This window comes from Centroberyx affinis, unplaced genomic scaffold (assembly GCF_046629955.1).
Source record: "Centroberyx affinis isolate AG114_WGS23_722 - 3 ecotype Tasmania unplaced genomic scaffold, CSIRO-AGI_Caff_v1 ptg000399l_1, whole genome shotgun sequence".
Taxonomy (NCBI): domain Eukaryota; kingdom Metazoa; phylum Chordata; class Actinopteri; order Beryciformes; family Berycidae; genus Centroberyx; species Centroberyx affinis.
The window spans coordinates 524224-545383 of record NW_027279067.1 but is presented as its reverse complement, the minus strand read 5'-3'; the positions used below and the strand labels follow the sequence as shown (position 1 = coordinate 545383).

The following is a 21160-nucleotide window of genomic DNA, read 5'->3' as shown; positions in this document are numbered from 1 at the left end:
ATGTCAAGTGTGACATCTTAAACTCTATCATCTCTGCACTTTTCAGATGGAAAATTGAGAGGTGTGCATTGAGCAGAAACTTTTTTTTTTTCCTCCCCGAAACCCGTCCCACAGTCGTCATCTTTCACCAAATATCCCAGCTCAGTTTATCCCATTTTGTAGCTGTAACACTGCACACTGCTCTGAGCACTTAACTCTGTGCAACAGTGTTTCCACTAATGTATCACATTTCTCTGCTCGCTATATCGACGCAACAAACTGTACCCCGGAGGGCTGCTACTGTAGAATGAGAGCAAGAGAGCTGGAATCGACGGGGGCATGTTACAAACCAACAACCCCCCCCCCCTCTCTCCACCAAACCACCACCTCCACCACTACCACTATAATGAGACCAGACATCTTCTCACATGCACTAACTGCGAGATACAGTGATGTCAGGAGAAATCTAATCAGGAGTCGCTCGACTTGCACATAACTCGTCTGCGTCCGCGCCGGCTAATCGATGCTTTTTCTGCATGGATTATTGATATCTGACGGCGGCGGTCCCGTCATGAAATCCAAGCCCTTTATTCCATCTGAGCTGCTGATTCTCCATCCGGCGAGGCCAGCGTTGCCCTGTTTAATGCAGTGAGAATGAGACTGAGGATGTGGGAGGATGTGTGCCTCATATCTAATTTCTTTCCCCACACGTACAATATGTGAAAGATGTCTCGCTCACTTAGTGTGTGTGCACAAGGTCTGTGTGGGTACCCTCTCTCTCTCTCTCTCTCTCTCTCTCTCTCTCTCTGTGTGTGTGTGTGTGTGTGTGTGTGTGTGTGCTTCCAGGCGCTCTCTTCATGGTCGGTCTCCATAGGTGCAGTCACAGAGAAAGGACATGTGCGCCGCTTCTCAGTGTGTGGACTCATGTTTGCATGACTAATATGAACGTGTGAACGCACATAAGAGAGAGGAGAGGAGAGGAGTACAGGGACAGAACTTCTCTATTGAGTATCATCTTAATTAAACCAAATTTCCCTCAAAGACTCTACAGGCAGCCATTTTAGTTTGCAATTAGCCATGCTTCATACGGCTAACCACTCGTCCAAAAGTCTCTGCTGGTGTGTGTTTTAAAGCAATATTTTAGACTAATTTTCTGCGTAATTCCTTTAAAAGCAAAATGCAGCTGGATTGCACTGCACGTTTAGCTGTCTTTGTGGAGAATTACCTGATCACTGGACCATTGCTTTTCCCACGCTCACATCTCCCCAAATGGATAATGCATGTTAGGGCGTTATTAAGACTGCAGTAATCACATATCCTCAGGCGGACTGGGCCCGCTCCCTGGCCAGCTTTGTCACATGCAACTTTAATGTGCTTTTAGCGGTGACCATGATCGGTACACCTCACGATGACTCACTTTGGGTTTGTGCTTTTCTGTTCAGTTTCATTGCCAGACTTTGAGATTTCATCACTGTGAATGCATATGCTGTACGCTGATACGTGTGAAGAAACAGATGCAGCCTCTGTTGTTAATTCCTCAAGCGCCGCCAGAGGCCGGTTTTCGTTCCAGTTCCATCTTATCACAGTCGTTTTGTTGTGGCTTGCTCCCGCCACATTGGAGGCACTTTAGTTGTTTGAGTCCCGAGACTCAGTCCGCCAATCAGAAGTAACATCACAGTCAATTGGGCATATTCTCACGACAGCCATTTTGAACCTCTGTCACATTCAGGTTGGGAAACTCTCTCCATAAGATTGGCATGTACATAAAACTAGCGTTACTTCAATACATAAGTAAGGATTTCAGATAGTTATGAAATTAGCTAGCAATCTTGGGAATAACAACAACAACTGCTTGAATTTAGCAGGGATTTTAGCTAGCTTACTAGCTAGCTCCGCAGACTAGATTCCAGGAGCTATAGTGGGACAAATATTCATAGTATTCCCATGATGTCATATACATTTCCTATCAATATACACAGCTCATTGGCTGTCATTTGATTATAATCACCTGTTAATGTATTACAATCAATCACCTGTTATTTTCTTACCGAGATGGCCGTGTGGTCCCTCTGGCCTCTTCAGATCCATTTGTTTCCCATACGTTTTTCAGTGGCGGATCTGTGAAATCGTAAATAAAATTCCCGATGATAAGGACTTAGCTGGGCTGTACTTGCTCTGTAGATTTTCCCACCCTGAGTGTGACATAAATTCAAAATGGCCACCGGGGGAATAAGGTCTATCTCCACTCATCTAGTTTGGTCCAAGATAATATGTGCACAGAGCCAATGAAAACCAGTAGATTATAGTTTGCTGCTTGATATTGAAACATTAACTTAAATAAGAGAATGAAATGTAACATCCCAAATTGCAACAAACGTGTATCAAATTGTACACATTTTAATAAATACAACTAACTCACTAATTCACTCATTCACATTAGATTATCATTCCTGTATGCTGGGTCCGGCCAATCCTGCAGTGTTCCCCACTCCACTGAGGTTGTTTTTACTCTTTGCCTCTGAGAGAAACCTCCTTCCTGGTGTCCCGATGCTGTAAAGCACAAGCGAAAAGACTCATTCAGGACACTTAGTGCCACCGGTGACAGAGCATCCGCTTCATGCCTACCAAACACTAATTTGTGTGACATCATTATCATTATCCCTCCGTCTTTCAGGAAGAGAATGTGACAAATTCCTCTGACTCCAATTAGGCTCTAGTCTAATTACTTCCATTTACCAAGGTATTAATTCAGATCTGCCTCCTCGTACCGTCACTAATTCCACTATGATGCATCATAGGCCATAATTTCCACATGGCACACAGTTCATGACTTGGTGGCATCATCAACCAGTGGCATCATGTAATCAAAACCGATGTGGCGCAGTTCAGCTCAAAATGTGGCGGGGAAATAGCAAAATGTGATTTTTCAAATTAAATCTAAGGGGATAAGTGGAGCGCTAAACAGTGATTAATAAAGAGTGAAATAACTTGTGAACTTGTGAAACAGCCAATTAGCCTGTGCTGTGTTTTTGAGTGTTCAGCTGTGTTGTTTGTCCCTTCAAAATACCTTCCATTGAAATGCTCTAAAAATACAAACACAGTGTAGTGTGCCTATATATATATAGGCAATGAATGAACACTTTAGTAGTTTGACAGAGAAATCTGTCTGTTCACTTGGTGGGTGCTGAGTAAGGATGTGAAGCAGATAGAAAGGACATTTGTCACAAAATTCTGACAATAATATTTGGTAAGTCTAAAACATTTTGTGAAGCAACTGTGAAAAACACATTTAGTTTTAATCAACACATGTTCCCTTGACTTACAGACCCACAATTAGACTGACAGATAATCCAAACAAGCATTATCTAGTATTTTGTTCAGCTCATGATTATCTGCAGTTTAGGGAAGAGGCAGCATTGGAACATACAGTATATTGCACCAGTGCAGAGGTTTATTTTACTGAAATTTCAATTTCTATTATTAAATAAAACGTCAAATATTAATTTCTATCCACTTAGTTTCACTTTATTTTCACCATTATGATGAAAACTGCACGCTCAGATTTTGAGTGAAAGTGCAGTCTTACCTTATCCAAGGTAAAATGACTCACTCATGCCAACGTAACCCTATTCAAGAATTTCAGAGGAGACTTTTGTTGAAAATACACTTTTTTTATTATTTATCCAGTGCGCCTCACTCGAACTTCTCTCTTTTTATGCTCTTGGCTGTACTTTACTCGGCAGCTTTAAACGAGGCGTTTCTAATGAACTGTATAGACCTTTTCTGAGTTGGATGGATAGAGTCGGGGGTCTACAATAATCCTGTTGTCAACTATCCAAAACTAACCAGCAGGAGTCACACGACCGCTATTTATTATGACAGGCAGCGAAAAAGCAGAGTAAAGCAAGGCGGAAGTGAGAGGAAAGAAGCAGGAAAACTTTTTTTTTTTTTTTTTGAGGAACTTGGAGTCGGGGGCATAACACCGGTACTACGGGATGAAAAGGAAAAACTTTTATATGCCGAGTTACGAAGTTTAGAGGGGAACTCTGTCGGTCAGGTACAATGGGACTCCCCACTTTGGAGTTCAGCGACTCTTTCCTGGACAGTCCGGATTTCAGAGAGCGGCTCAAATGCCATGAAATAGAGCTGGAGCGGACGAATAAATTCATCAAAGAGCTTATCAAGGATGGGAATATGCTAATCACGGCGTTTAAGAGTAAGTAGACCCGACCTGGCCTTTGCACTCCTGCTGGGAACAGATAACACCTCCTTTGTATTTGAAACTAACCTGAAACTCCAGCGACTAATAAATTAAGCACACATTAACGTTTACAACTTATTTGAGTCGACTGGTCTAAGTATCTGAATGGTTCAGCCCCTTTTTGAAGAAGCCTCTAGGTCTAAAGCAATGGGGAATTCTTCACTGCTAATAAAAAATAACTCAAATTGAATAAAAATCACACATAATTCATTTTTAACTCGTTGTTTAGGAGGTTGCAGTCATTCCAGGACTTGTGTGCGTCTATTTACCCGTATGTGCATGCATGTATAGGCTTGCCTGACTGAACCCAGTGTAAAGACCAGAGTCAGATCTTCTATGATATGAATGGGCTCGCTGCTGTAATACCTAGTCGTTTCATAAGGCCACAGCCAGACATATGGAGACCATTAGCGGAGGCCCAGAATATGCTTTCACTTCAGCCCATTAATGAAGGATGCTTTCCCCTCTCAAGGGCTTTCAAGTCACCTATCACAAGTGAATGAAAACATACTGCAGTTATTTTATGAATGGGAGTTATGTGACTGTTGGGATGACCATCGGTCATTGTCCTCTCAGATTCCAAATTTAATCTCAAAATTACTCCATGCTGATTCAAGTGGGCTTCTTATTCTGCTATATATCATAGTAGGTATATGGCAGTTTGGTTTAAACTGTGTGAAATGGAGAAAGATAAGAAATATACTAAAGGTGGGAAACAGCTGTCCTGGCATAGGATAGCCATGCAAAGGTACAGTATACTGCAGTGTATTGTAGTGAGGTGCATAACTGTTAATGTTGCCGTTGTGAGTCATTTTACATTTTTTTGGCTTAAAAATAGTTATTTCTGAGAGGGTAGAATTTGTGCTTTTGAAATACTGACTGATGAATGTCAGCTAGAAAAAAAACCAAAAAACATCCAGTGTTTTGGAAAGAAACCTATCATTTCCCTCTAACCTCACATTTAAATGTTCAAAATGAACACTTTCTTGAGTTCAAAATCTTGCTATATGCATCTTTAAACAGTTGTGTTTGAAATTATTTTAAAGAGAAGAAGAAGAAGACACACATATTTAATTCAGGGCAAAACAACTCTCAGCACAATAATAATTAAATAATTTTCTATGAAGGTCATTCAACCTTTGTTATGTACTGCCAGAAAACAGCATCCTTTTTATTTTTTCATTCTTTTCATTGGCATTCTTACAGTAGCCTACATGTACAGTACATGCTTTTGCTTTTTGCTGGACTTGTTGTGGGCCGGCCAGTCACTCACTCAGTGCAATGAAGCTTGGGAACTCAGTGAGTTGAAACGCCACCTAGGAGTGGGTGTATTGACAGGGGCTTAAAGCTGCAATATGCAACTTTTTTTTTTACACATTAAAATATCAATAAATAAAAAAAATACAATGTATTGTACCCAGCCCCCCGCCCCCCTCCTGGCACAAATCCCTTCTTATTCCTGAAAATGGCTTTTCAATAATGTTCGAGATGTTTTGGGTCGTATACCATTTGCAGTGGGCGTGGCCAGCGATGAACGGGGTTGTGACTATTAAGCGCAGCCGCAGTGCAAGGAAGTCATAGTAACGACAACAGTGGTGTAAAGCAGTAACAAACGAAAGAACAGCAAAGCTAAACATGCAGCATACAAGACCCATTCAAAAACACAAGTGACAGGCATTGTTTTTTTTATTGCAGATTGCTTGCGTTCACCGCCTGCTTCTTCAGCGCCTGTGGTGGCATTACGAATGCAGATTAACTCAGCCTCAGGCTAGAAGCTGTTTCAAAGTAGACGGCTCATTTAGTTGAGTGACTAGTGTTAAGGAGTCAATCCAAGTTTGGCCAACAAAGGAGGAGGAGGGCAGGACTAGCAGACACTTTCCTGCCTCAAGGCGAATATCTGTAGCTTCACGGTCCCAGGGCAAGTTGGGCTTGAGGAGACCTGCTATGCTAGGGGGCGCCGATCATGCCTGACTACACAGATACAATCTCTCACTCACTGGCTAAATTTACATTCACAGAGAATGATTTTTTTTTTTTTTTTTAAAGATGATTTTTTTTGGCATTTTCTCTTTTATTAGACAGTTCAAAGTTGAGAGAGACAGGAAAGATTGGGAGAGAGAGGGATGACATGCGACAAAGGTCTTGGGTCGGATTCAAACCCAAGATGTCGCATTAACATGGTGGGCGTCTTAGCCCACTGAGCCATCAGGACGCAAGAATGACTTGTTAACCGGGTCACTCAAGTAACCTGGTTTTGGTATGTGAACATCCTAACTCGGTTATAATAACCCAGTTAAGCTTGTACTCCGATTATGAGAAACCCGGTTCAGATGCCTGGCTTCTTAATTCAATATGCTTGGCTGCATCTTTTTCATGCTTGTTTTTGGGCGGACGGTTCAATCTGTGGGCGGGACAGCACAGACGGACAGGAATATTCTGTTAACTGCTTTATTCATGGAAAACAGAGATACTCAATAGCAGGGTGTCAAAGGTGCATGCAGACAGCTTAACCTGAAGAAGACCTTATTGTACCTGACCTTATTGACTGGAGTATGGCCAGTCGCTGCTTCACCCCGTGCATGTCAATGTAACAAGTGAAACTGTGCCTTGGTTTGGGTTATTAGTACAGGAACATTTTGCTGCTAAGGCCGTAGTGGGCTCCACCTCCCACGGCTGCCAGCTGATGTGCTTTAGCCCCACCAGGACTCTGAGCTTGCTAAATTAAAAGGCCCAAAATGAGCAATGTAGATCAATTGGTGATTAAACTCCACTTGTAAATAATTGGATTACTCAGAAACTTGGCTCAAACTCTGCCAACCTATAGAATTGTAAAGTGTTAATTCCCATTTGCTCATCTAAGACTATATCGATATGTTTAGTGTTCAGAAGACTGATGCGATCTGCGTATGTTTAGTGTTCAGAAGGGGGGGGGGGGGGGGATTTCTCCTTCAGGGGTCGATAGAAAAAAAAGTTAATTATTCCTGCTCCTTAACTTGGGACACCACAGAGGGTTTATGACCCACCATCAGTGGTGACATTACTGGAAGACCTTTTTATAATGGATCTTTTTTTGATTAATAATAATCTCATGTTTCAAAATCGGGTATTATACCATAATTCACTGGTCTTCCCAGTCGCTGTCATTGTGGACCAAGTCGGTTGAGCTGGGGTTGATTTTCATGTTAATACATTACTTGTGAATGGTTTTATGCATTACATTACTGTAGCTGTACTGGGCAGTTCCCAGGTGTGTATGTGTGTGTAAGTATGATTCCCCCTGCAACTTTTCCCTAGTCGGTTTTTCTGGTTAACTAAGATTTTAAGAAATCAGGTCCCAAGTTTAAAATAGAAATAGAAACTGTTCTGGCCTTGGTTTCTGTAGTCATCAGTGAGCCGCCAACTATTCCTGTATGGTACATTGCGTTAATGCCATACAACATGTATAATAGGATTATCAGTGTAATGATGTTGACAAATTTGATGAAAACCATTACAGTGGCAGAGCTGACGGTCGGTTCTCTCATACCCAAGATGCCAACAGTGTGGCAGGAACAGGCTACGGCTGAATGACCATGTAATAAACATGGAGACAGTGAAGAAAGGTGGCATCAGGCTCTATAGGGACAAAACAGAGGCTGTGTTTCTTTCTCATGATTTTCCTGGCATGCCAATAATGCTTGTTTGGAATAGTATTCATTTATCAATATCTATTATATATCTATATTTTCTACATGTGTGGATACTGATATAAAAGAGAAAACATAGTAGTCTGTTCTTAGTAAACCATCTTTGCATGTCTGCACCTCTACTGTATTAAATCTGTTGATGGCCTTGATGAGGAACCTGCTCTAGTCTATAAACATTCCCCAAATCCCACTGACTGCTGGTATTTTATCAGTGTGGCTAATTTGTCCAGGGTCCAAGTAACATTTGCTTACTATCTGCAGCTGCTGTAAACAGCATTCACTTGCTGTTCACACCTGGTGTAAATAACAACTGCTGATTTTTATTATTCCCCCCATTTGACTGCAGTAATTGAATACACTAAAGAACCTAATTATCCCTTTGTGACCAGGGTGGGAAAAACCCCAGCCACCAGCAAAATAATGATACGTTCTGGCTGGTTGGTAAGTTTGTCTACTCTGCCACCCGCTTGCACAGCTAATCAAACATCACTGGAAGGTCCAGTTCTCTTGTAAAAGCGATCTGGTAAAATAGTCAAAGTGGTGGGGGAATTTTGGGATGTGCCAGGCACTGTTAGGAAAAGGCTGGTTGGTAAAGTCATGTCAAAGGAACTTGGGGCCGCCCAAAAAGCCAGTTAGTACATGACTGTATCGCACCTAGTTTGTTACTTTGGAAATCAGAGGCATTTGGCATTAATATTTATAGAGGTGATAAAAACTTTGGTTTAGGTGCAAGTAGGTGACAATAAGTGAGGGAATACAGGTAATTTTGGAGATAATAAAATGTAACTATGGCTCCCAGTGCAGCTTCTCCCTAAGTAAGTAAAATTTAACTCATATAGTCAACTTTTATGGTTAGGAGCTGTTCTGGCCTTGGTTTGTAACATAATGAAAGTATTCACCCATCAGTGATCCATTAACAAGTAGCCTGCTATGTGGTGTATTACATTATTGCTATAGAACATGTATAATATGATTAATAATCTAATGGCATTGACAAATATTCAGAAAAACATTGGTGGTGAGTGAGTGCTGAAGGCTCACAGTGTAGTGAAGGAATCCACAGAGAGCCACTCAGACTCGGGCAGCCCTTGGGGTGATAGCTGGTGTCCTTCACACGCAATTTGTAAAACAATGAGCAAACCGCTTATCACTTGCCTCATGGCTATAACAGGTAAGCCACGTAATTTAGGAAATGGTGCGTCACTGCCCTTCCTCCCGATATCTGCTGTCTAGGTCTGTAGCCTGTAATTTCTGCACGGCTAAAATAGAACTCAAATTTAAGGTGTGTCGTGCCTTTCACGTTTCACATTTCACAATTCGTGGTTTGGTATACTCTTCAGTCTCTCAAGAAAACGAATGAATCATAGTGTTTCATTAATCTCAAGATAGCTAAACAGACGCAGAGTAGCTTTGTCTAAACTGGAATAAACCCCATTATTATGTTAGCTTACTGTGTATCTGCCACCTGCCCATGCCTGTTCCCCGATTACAGTGAACCGGCTTCCTCCCTCGCTCATATGGGGTTGTTATTATAAAAACTAGTATTCAATATTCAGCTTCGACTTTTAAAAAGGCATCTTTACACGTCCCGAGTGCACCCGCATAAATTTGAGGGTTTCATGCAGATTAATATAGCTCTAATTAGTGCCTGGTTATTTTATTAAATCAATATACGGCGTGTGGGCTTCATGTCAAAAGCGACTTCGCACAGCTTTGGGAACTCTGCGTGTTTGTTTGTCTGAGGACAGATGATGCTCCCAAGGCTCAGCCACAGGAAATGTCCTGTAAACATGCTTGTATAACCATCCCCCATCCTCCCTCAGATAGCATTCGGCCTGACATCACTCTGGTCTGGTGTGTGGGTGTGTGTTTCTGTGTGTGTGTGTGTGTGTGTGTGTGTGTGTGTATCTGTGTGTGTCTGTCTCTGTCGGACTCTGACCGTAAGGCAGAGTGTGTGTTGCAGCCAGGATTATACATTATAATGTATTGCTGCTTTGACTACTCTGATGAATTTGAACTCGTGTAATGGAAATGAAGTACAGGAGTACATTATGTGACTGGTTTAGCAATAACGCAGAGCAAAGCGGCGAGCGCGGTCCAAGCAGCACTGCGAGGGACTCGGGTATTTTGTGGACAGATTTTGATAAAGGGATTAGACGTGGTATTCCTAAAAGCTCGGTACCGCTGCTTCCCCTCAGACTGTGCAGGGAAATGTGTTAGACTCCAGATTGAGGTATTTTCTGAAGTAGTCTGCTGTTGCCCTGTCACTCAAAGTGATTGTCACACCATGCACACCATTCTCATGCCCGCCGTCATCCGTCTCTGCGCTCTGTTGCTTTCGTTGTCTCTTTAGTTAAATCTAGAAAACGATAGGGTGGTGCCAGTGTGTTTCTCCTCCACGTTGCAACATGCTACATACACATACACTGTAGCATCATTCACATGTATTCTATTTTTCTGTCAGTGTAAATGGATTGTATGATGCTTTACATGTGCAGTCCGTTTAAACTAAGCAGATAGCTCAGTACTAACAGAGTGTGATGGCAGCGAAGACTGTTTAGAAATGTTCCTTTCACTTGAGCCAAGAGGCTTTTTCCTTCAATATACAACGCTGAGATATTTTGCTCACACTAGACCAGGATTGAGGCACATAGCCATAGTCTTGCAGTGAATTTATTTTGGTATACACATGACCTGTCGGGTCAACTGTCATAGATTCTGGCATACATTGTTCTGATAGAGAGGAGACGTGTTGGGAAAGATACTCAGACTTAGCCTACGCAAATGCTAAACTCTAACTTTGGATGGTGCATTAGAAATATTTAAATAAACAGTCTCCAGCGCCTGGACCCATGAGTTGCCAAGTTTGTATTATTGGAAAGTGTTTGGGGAACGAGGGTTTTAAATGCGTTTTGTACGCCTCTTTAAAAAAAAAAAGAAAAAGCCTTTAATTCTCGGAAATTGGTTCAGCCTAATTGTACATGCCTTGATTACAGCAAGAAGACTGCTTAGAAAAATTGAAGATTTGTTAAGTCTATTTTTTGCATAAATTCCCATGAAAAAATTAATAGAACATTCAAATTAGAAATTTGTTTCTGACTGCTGTCTGTTTCAGATTGGGACAAATTTTATCTTCGCTAAAAGTCATGTGAGATGTGTTGTCTGTGTTTCCTCGCCCTTCTGAAAAAATCTATCTCAGCTTGGGCTAAAGGCTATAGACTTTTTGATAAATGATGTTGGCTGGCCTGCCTGGCTTTTTTCATTTCAACAGAACTGAAGGGCTAATAACTTTGATCTTTTTTCTATTGAGCTTAAGAATAGGCTGGAGCCTCGCAACTTCATATCAAAGATGATGTCTTCAATCTATGCAGATAGCTGAACAAAAGGCAGATATCTCGCCGTCAGATTTTGATCCTTAGTGATCTCTGTCTCATCACAGCATATTTGGATAGACTTTATTATTTGTAGAAATGGGTTTATTTTATGGAAGTTCACTTATCTCTTAAACCCTGGATGAAATTTGATCTGTGTTGAAGTGTACAGGATTAACATAATTTATTGCGTTTAACAAATTATTAGTAGTCAATTCATATTCATAGATTGCAGTATAGGCAACTAATTTTAGATTATTATAAGACAGAAAAGTAGCAGTGATTTTGGACACATTTTGCTGGATTTATTCCACCTTCTCAAGCGCTTAACTTTTCACACTGCATTCTTAATCTAGGGTTATCTCTTAACCTTGGGTTGTCTTAACCCCTTTTCACACACTTTATTAACCCTAGATTTATCTTAACCCCCCAGTTAAGAGAATGTAAGCCTGAATCTCAAACACGTCAGTACACTTCTCTATATTGGGAAAACCCAAGGAAGTGTAACTGTGTGTATAGGGCGTATGGCGTATTGGAAGTAGAAGGAAGTGGTCTGAATACTGTTGCCCACAGTTTCAGTATTAAATCCACTTACTGTAACTCTCAATCACAGCCAAGCAAAACTTTGTCCCACGGCATAATCAGAGTAAGCAACACGGTACATATCACTGCACCCCCGAGTCTGTGCTCTGTACTCACTTCCTTTCATGTTTTATTCAGTCATATTTTCATTTTATTTATTTATTTAGACCCCTCCGTCGCTGTAGAATGAGTAGCAGGTTGACCAAGTGCCTCTTAATGTGACTCCCTGCTACCACAGCAGTGAGAGTGGAGTTATTAGACAAGATATTGTTTTAGGTGTAGCATCTGGCGGTGGGAAACGCTCTGTATGCTCCGGGAGTGCAGCTCTGCTCCTCCCCTGCTGGGTGGCTGACGGGCGAAGCGTAATTGTAAGCAGGTGGAAGAGGCCTTACCTGAAGCGTTGCTCCCCCTATCACAATCCCCCAAATAGAATCAAAGTGGCACAATGCACCCTACTGTTGCATCAAAGAGATCCCCTGTCTCTCGTTAAGCTGGGTGCATAGAAGCGTTCCCCTTTGAAGACCTTCTCATCTCGAATCAGCGGTGTCTCGCTGACGAGATAAAGTAGCTGTGGTGTTTCTCACCGCTCTCTGAGATTGTGATGTACAGACAGACAATACGCTGTGTTACATACTATCTACAAAAGAAATCCATTGTTGCAGGCTGTTTTTGACAGACAGAGAGGTATAGAAAAGGCTTGACACCAAGAATGCACTTTGTAAACAAACACTAGAGAGAGAATATGCTGCATATGTGAACGTGAGCTATTTAGCAAAAGCTGCGATGAATTCTTTTTTTGTGCACACTTTTTTTTTTTCTTATGGAGAGCATTTATGCCTTTGGCTAGAGGTTTTAAAAGCTTTTGTGCACTAATTTGTGTTAAAGCGTTTCATTAATACGCCTTAGGAGATTCCTAGGAGTGAAAGCACATGCAAGGATGCTGCTGCTTACGTGCCGTGTCTGCTACCACAACAATTAGTTTCGTGACGAACATGGCTGGAACATAATACAAGGTGCTGGAAGAATAGTAGCCGACATGCTGACTGTCTTCAAGCCTGTCTCAACATGTGCCAGTCAACAGACTGAGGGAAGTTTTTAAAACACTTTGTATATTTTGTGAGCTTGAAATTGTACGGTTCAATCTGTGTGCAGGTCTGAGGTACTGAGCATTAAAGATTTGACATTTCATCCGGCAAAACTGTTATGTACTTTCTATCTTTTTAAACATTTAACCCCCAAAAGCATTGAGTAGCATTCAGTGATCATGAATATATGGCTAACTCAATTTTGGTCAGACAGAATCTATAATTCCAACCCCAAAATCTATGGAAATCAGAATTTCTGTTGCAAAGCTTATGCATATTCCTCCATGATGTTTTATGTCTTAATAGCTGGTACTGTAGTAAGCATACATATCAGCACTTTTCAGGAAAACTGCAGATTTTGCTGCAGTGTTGTCTGTGTTTTGTCAGGGGTTGTCAGCAGATGGAATGCGGTAGTATGTGGTTGCCCTGGAGACGAGATAAAGGGTGTACCCAGGGGGCTGTGATGTGTGGTGACTGGCAACCACAGTCCTCTCTCACATCTCACACACTGGGCGCTGAGTTAACTAGGCTAGCTGCTCCATCCAACCATGTCCTGGCTGGGTGGTCCGAGCGCTCTTCTTTGATTAAAACCCGGACTGCGGCTACACCATAACAATTGTTCTGTCTGTTGCCCCGTTGTGCACGCCCGCTGCGTGAAGAATAATTACTCCTGATTAAGTGCGGCATGAGAAACTTGCATGCAAGGTGAGATAAAATGCTGGTTGAACTTAATAAAATTAGAACACATTATTTTTTTTCAGGAGTCAGTATAAATAGTGTATTAATGAGTCAAAACTTAAAAAGTCCGGGTTTTTTTTCTGTCTGTTACTCTGGCTCCAGTAGCTGTTTTGCTTCTCTTTTCATTTCAGTGTTACACTTCATGGGGTAAATAGCATCTTGAGATTCAGACCTTATCAACATTGGGCTTATTTCCTTTTATTGCTTCCCTGAACAACACGGCTCTTTTTCAATACTCATACTCAAGATGGAATATAGCAAATTCTGTCAGAGGACAAGTGGAGCAGGATGAAATATGTAGGGAGCCATGAAGTCTCTATACTTACCACACACCCAGCTGAGGTGTCAGTTTTCCTCTTTCTTTCTTTCTGCATTGCCTATTTAGTTTGGAAGCCAATCTTGGTTGCTCCTGTATGCCCTTACAGCAATAACGCCTATGAAGGGCATTCTTTACTGTGATGATGGTGATATGGCTAGTGTGGCTAGTAATGACATGGCTAACTTGCATTGAGCAGCATAAGCGTGAACATTGAAGTACTGTGATCATAGTAAAGAACATACTGTATGGGCTTTTATACAGTGTGTTACCAGTGCATTCGTACTAACCGGAGAAAAATTGCAACATATAGGGCCGTATGTTTGTTGGAAAAATGGACACATTGACAGATTTGTGGTGTAAAAACTGAATTCATACATAAATAAGCAAGAACTTGGAATTCAGTGGTAAAAAAACAGATTAAAGCCAAAAAAAACAATAGACTAAATATTGGAAAGTAGAATACCTGCTGTAAGCAACAACATATTGACTGAGATAACACATTGATGATGCATTTATTAAGAATTCAGTGGTAAAAAACACATTAAAGCAAAAAAAAAAAAAAAACACTAGACAAAATATTGGAAAGTAGAATACCTGCTGTGAGCAACAACATATTGACTGAGATAACACATTATGTGATGATGCATTGATTCAAAATTACCCAACCTGAGGCAGAGGGTCCTTGCCTCCATGAAGTCTGCTGAAATACAACATAACTTGGAGTGTGCTTATCCCTTGGCTACTTGCCAAAGGTTAAGAATATGGGCTGTCCATTTATCTTCCTTTATACCTTCTTTCTCTTTCCATTTATCTTTGTTACACGATCTTGTGATAGCTTTTAGTGAGTTGGTTTCTTTGCAACTACTTGAGCAGTTTTTTTTTTCTTCTCTGCACTGCTTGGATATCAAACTGCTAATGAGGAAAGAGCCAAAATAATCCGTGGCCGTTCCCAAGCTGAATAAATACTGCACATGTAAACTGAAAATTGTTGTGGCAGCTCTGTCTTGAGCATTGTTCTAATTAAAATAATGTAAATATTTATTCATGCATATGTTCAATATCTACTGCAGTTGTGAAGTTATCATAGAGCTTGACGGTAGCAGCAACAGGATGTCACTAGTAAGCCTCATCATGAAGGCAACTTGAAAACCTATTTATTCAGGCTATTTTATGACAGTCGGGGCTATGGCTGGAATGACATACTCAGACCTTGCTAGTGCATTAATTTAGAATGATGGTGAAAAAAGTAATGGACTTTCCAGCCAGCCAGAATTGAGTATTTCCTCAGGCCATGATATCAACAAGTAAGGATTCTGCACAGTCCATGATGCATTTGGTGCAATTACATATAGACATAATTAGTTGATTTGAATGTGATCTCAGCTCTCTGGTTCCCTATATCAGCTTCAGGATCTTTTCTATGGAGGACACAGCAACGTTCGGCTATAGCTCATTAAATACATACAACGCACTGCTTATACAACAATGTGATTTATTAAGTGCCAGAGTATGTGTTGTCTTATCATAGGTTTTAGCTATAGAGCTGAAACGTGCTCACCCTCAGTGGCCCGGGAAGTAAATTCCCCATTCATTTTCTCCATAGACATTTCAGAAAATCCACATGTACGCTGTGAGCGGAACCAACAAGCTACAAGATGAATCACAAGCTTATAAAAATAGGTTCAAAACAAGCACGTAATAAGCTGTGACCCAGCTTGGTGCTTTGAGAAGGCGTGGTGATCATGTCACATTTTGTCATTTCAGTCTGTAGCTTCAGTCAGGAAACTGAACTCCTGGCACAATAAACAGGTTATAGGCTGTAGATTCATTTACAGGCTCAGAGCTGACAAGACATAACAAACAGGCTACAGGGCAATCGAACACAAAGGAAAAAGGTGGGTTAAAAACACAAAAAATCTGTATAATAGTCCTACAGTATTATAGTGAGTGGACATCATAATTCATTGGTTTCAATTGGGAAGCTGAAATTTTGCCACAATGGGCTCAGGAACATTGTAACCTTACACTGTTAAACAATATGGCTGTAACAAAGGCACACTTCGTTACCAATCCTTTGCACTATTTGCACATTTATATTGTATACTTTTTGACTTATTGAATAGTTTGCACAGCATAATTTGCACAGTAACATTTGCACAGCATTAATAATTGCACACAGAGTCATGATTTAAAGTATTTTATTGAATATATATTTTACAAAACATTTTAAGTTTGTTTGTGAGTTATATTATCTTGTCCTGCTGGTTCAGCTACTCAGCATGGCGATCAGCTCCACCTGTAGAAGCAAACAAATGTTCAGTACTTAACCTGACATTGAATGGGTTTTCATTGTTTGGTTGAATGTCATAATTTGGTATGGACAAGTGCAATATTTCTAAGTGCAATACTTCTAAGTGCAATATAAATTAAGTGCAATACTACATTGGTGCAATGTAAGGGTTTTAATTGTTGGTTCATGCAACTTACCTGTGCTGTCTTGTCTGTGTTCCAGGGTGTTCGGGCAAAAGAGTTCCCTGGGGTGTCCGAGCACCTATAGATAGTTCCGGGAGGGACTATGTGTGATGAGATAGCAGAGGGGGGTGTTTTGTGTGGGTTTGAACTAAAATGTATATCGTTTACATGTTGCAGTATTTATTGTTTGAGAGCAACATCTATTTAACTGTATGGATTCGATAGATATGTAGAATGGCAGGTTAAAGGGGCAGTATATTGTATTGTTGAATGCTATTGTTTAAGTGACCCCTATAGTTGGTAGCATCCAGGTAATTACCTGTGGCAGGGTATATAAGGCTGCCAGTGTTTATCTGACTCTGCTGTTGTTAGGACCCTGGAGAGCTGCTCGCAGCCATGCCTCTCATTTATGTCAAACTAGTTTTGTCGCTGTCTTGTTATGTCCTCTTTGTGGGTGAATAAACACCTTTGGTTGCACCGTACCACCACCTCTTTTGCTGTGAATCCAGCCGCTAATCGGGTCAAGCCTAACAATGGCTAATAATAAAATTTTCGACCCAAAAGCACTCCGAGTTACACCTTGAGAAGAGTCAGCTCAGTTAACTTTGTTTGCTAGCTAACGAGCAAGCTAATTTAGCAAACTACTAGCTAAGCGATTTGATCAGATTGGTTAACAATGAGACAGTGATGGTTAGCTCACTAGGTTAGCTAACAAGCTGACAACACAAAATTAACACAAAATCAATCAGATAATGCTATCAATGGTGAAATGATCAGTTCCCAGTCAAAAGCAACACAGAAATTAACCAGCTACTGTTGAGTCTATCTATCTAATAGCCGATTTATATCGACATACATTGTATCACAGCAATCCATGCAAACAAAGAGATTAAGAAACTAGAAGTATGGCGCGTGACGTCATCAAAATTAATTTGCATATGCAAAGAGGATTATGGGAGTAGAACTGTAGCTAAATAAAGATGTAGGGGCTGTGTGCACCAGCGACCTCATTATCTACAAAACGGCAGGGTGACGGCTCTTGGTCCCGCCCCTGCTTCATCCTTATTGGTTAGGAGAACTCTGAAGTGACATTGATGACCCTAGAGTTTAAGTTAAACTCTGACAACAATGCGACTTTTCTTCCTGTATAGTGCTCAATAAAGGACTTGATTAGTAGAAAATGAGTTTTATCACATTCAAGTTTGACAGAGGAGTGAAGTGTTTCATCATGACTGACTGACATGAAGTTGGCTCTTGAAAACCGTGACGCTGTGGTAAAAATGCCTATTCATCCAATCAGAAATATTGCTTAGATCTACCTTTTTGTACAGTTGATACAATTATGGTTTTAGCAGGTTCTCCGTTGAATTCTGAGGTTAGCAAATTAAGGCACATTTTAGTACCTTTGCAATACTGAGTGTCTTTGCAAGAGATAATAAACAGATGCAAAGCCTTGAGAGATATTTTTAGTCATGCAGAGGCCTCAGTAATGATGAGGCAGATAGCTTTCAAGCTGCACAGAGTTCATTGTCTTCATCGTAATGTCTTTTCTGTTGAAAATAAGAAAAAAACAATGATGCTACCATAGCTACCAGAGTAATAGGTGCGTTGTTGAGTGGCTCTAAGACATTACATTGGATTGCTCGCTATGCTATTATCGTCGAGTTATTGCTAAGAGGGCTATTGAGTATGAGAATGCAACGCTCAGATGGATATGGGAAATACACCATCAGTAAAATCAAGGGTGTGTTTTTTTCTTAAGGTGAGTCCAAGGTAGTGCAATAAAGATGCAGCCTTTTCCATGAGTTGTGCTCATTTCCTTCGTTTTTGGTGGCTTAGGGGAACTATGCGAACAGTTGAAGGCACAGGTCCGTTCGGCAGAGTTGGGGCCTGTCTGAAAGTCAGAGCCAAAAGATCATTTATTATTGATGGTCCTGTGAGCACATCCAGACAACTGCAGCTAGGTATTGATCTCAAATCAGCAGCTTTAGAGTCAAAGCAGGAATGATAGGAGCACAGCACCGGCACAATACGTCTTCTGGAAAGTTCCACTGAGTGACACTCTGCTACTAAAACATGTACAAGTGTTCAAAAATACACAATCAAGACAGAGTAGCTGTCTGTAAAAGCCTTTCAATCTCACTCACAGTTATTGAGTGCTTTGCCACTCTATTCTTACCAATAACTGAAATACACTGAAATACAATATAACAGAATGCTTGCTGTTAGGTAGAGAAAAGGTAGCTCATAGACAAATATAGCATGGTTCTTTTTTTATTAAGCTCTCCAAGCACTTTATGTTTCCAGGGGTGAGAGCATTGATTTTTGAGGGCTTTTAAGGCCAGTTTGTAATTTGGGATGCCTGCTACTTAGATAAACTATGATTGCCACAGTAGGAGCTGTTTAAGTCACCACACACTATCCACTGTCTTCAAACATTGCCTCCAGTGGATCTAATAATACACAAAATTGTTGTGTATCGACAGTTTTAACAAGTCAAGCATCAAAAATGAAGAAGTTAGTAAATTTCTGTATTAAATCCTAAACTAAAAGAAAAAAAACAATTACTTGAACTTGAGAATTGGTGAATTGATTATTAAAGTTGGATTTTTTTTATTCCAAAAAGGATCTGCATTACATACAATAATATACTTTATTTATGGTGACAGCAAGTCAAACATTATGATATTAATTATGTTGTTATGTTTGTGGGATTATTTTTGAGAAACCTGCCAAAGAGCTTGCTAAAGCATATAGGTTCTAAAATGTTACTAAAAATATATGTGGCCTCTGACCAACATGTCACCATTTGGAATTTAAAAGAAGTAATGAAGAGTGTTTAAAACTAGTCAGTATTTCTTTCCAAACAGGTTTCTTTCTCTGTCCCATAGGGACTACTAATAGGGACTACTAATAGGGACTACTAATAGGGAGTAATACGTCCCTAAGAGGTCTTGTGACTCACACCCTCAGAATGTAATTTAGATGAGAGAGGTTGTTTTTTCACTAATTTAGATAATGAGGAAGGTAATACTGAAAAGAATATAATTAGTTTCAGTAAAATGATGAATATTATAGAACAGCAGTATGCAGTGCTGGTGTTCTACCGTATTTGGTGACCCATCAGATTCTGTGACCTGCAGTGTTGGTTGGTTTAGGCATGAGGAGTGAGATGGTTGGGGTTAGGGTAAGGGTTTACAATGGGTTAGGGTTAGGGTTATACAATTTATATAAATATATGATTGTTGCCACACAATGACCCATAGCATCAATCAGTTCTCTCTCTCTCTCTCGCTCTCTCTCTCAAACACACACACACACACACGCACAACGTTACCATGCAAAACTAGAAAAATAGGATCATCTACTATGAAATTTTGCACTTCATTCCTAACATGTATTTTGTTGCCAAATTGCCATATGCTGTCACCATTACGCAATGCCAAATGCCAAAAACTACGTGTCCCTCTCACCATTATGCAATGCCAAATGTGCAACGTGCATGTCCCGTTAACCATCAGCACACATTGCCAATTGCTAAATACGCAACCTACAACCAAGCAAAACAACACAGTAAATATGTAAAAAGCACAGCCCAGCAAAAAGTCACGAAAATAAGCTGCAAAGGCATCTCACCTTCACCCGACGCACACACACATCGCCCTTGATTGGTTAATAGGCCTACATTACGCTACATTCAAAACAATTTAGTAAATCCTCCCCAGTTGTGTCTCATGTCACTCATGTCTCATATTACTTTACTGAAAGAGACTTAAAGCTACTCAAAGCTAATTACTTGTCAGGAGCAGGTCAGGAGATAGACTGGGATAGAACTCAACCTGTTGCTGTAACTCAGTCTCAGTAAAACAAGGAGTACAATGTAATTTAATTTAAAGCTGCAGAAAAACAGTGACTTTTGAGTCTTTGTTTTGATCCAGACTTTCAAAGTACAATTTGAAAACACCTTACAAACTCCAGTTCTTCTAATTAATGATTTTTCTATCACGGTAACTCATAAGTTTCAGTGTCTACCGTGTATATATTATCTTGTTGTGTACATTTATCCTACTTTGCAGACAGGTGTCTTTTAAGTTCAAAGTTCTCTGAGCTGAAGACATGACTACTGATGAGATAAGAAAGAGAGAGAAGCTACTGGTGACTCACTGTCAACAATGGATAGGAAATTGCGTGTCTCGCTCTGTAAATTTCAACTGTGTAGGCTGACAACTAAAATGTCAGAGTATTTTAGAATCTCACTTGCTCTTTTGCCTTTAATTATGAATTCGGCTGAACTATGAAATGATAAAAGTTTCTTTGCATGCTGAAGCATCATCCCACTCTTTAAAGTACTTGTAAATGTAAACATAGGTTAGATTCACCTCAGCAAGAACATACTCACAGTGCTAACACAGTGGACCCGCACACTCACCTTTATGAAATTGGTTGCATAATAAAAAAAATTATAGATGATTCATGATTCTGTCTGCTGTACGTGGGTCAGCTCTGTAGTCACTTAGCCCTGTGCCTTTAAAAAAAAAAAGCAGCCTAATTGCTTTTCCTCCAAATATGATCTGTTTCCTTGAGAATCTGTCTGAAATCAGATCATTGTCCTACACAGGTCCCAGATCTTTGGCATGCAAATCATTGTGTAGGGTTCATGGTCTGCA

At 40.4% G+C, this 21160-nt stretch overlaps 1 protein-coding gene across 2 annotated transcripts in view; it reads left to right on the top strand.

The window, feature by feature from the left end:
- The first annotated feature begins 3935 nt into the window (after nucleotides 1-3935).
- Nucleotides 3936-21160, top strand: part of LOC139641764 (rho GTPase-activating protein 42-like) — a 67052-nt gene continuing 49827 nt past the window's right edge. For both annotated transcript variants that reach the window (XM_071516350.1, XM_071516349.1), the window contains exon 1: nucleotides 3936-4195. In XM_071516350.1, the coding sequence (XP_071372451.1) occupies nucleotides 4042-4195 (154 nt within the window). In that variant the 5' untranslated portion in view covers nucleotides 3936-4041. The remainder of the gene's footprint in view (nucleotides 4196-21160) is intronic.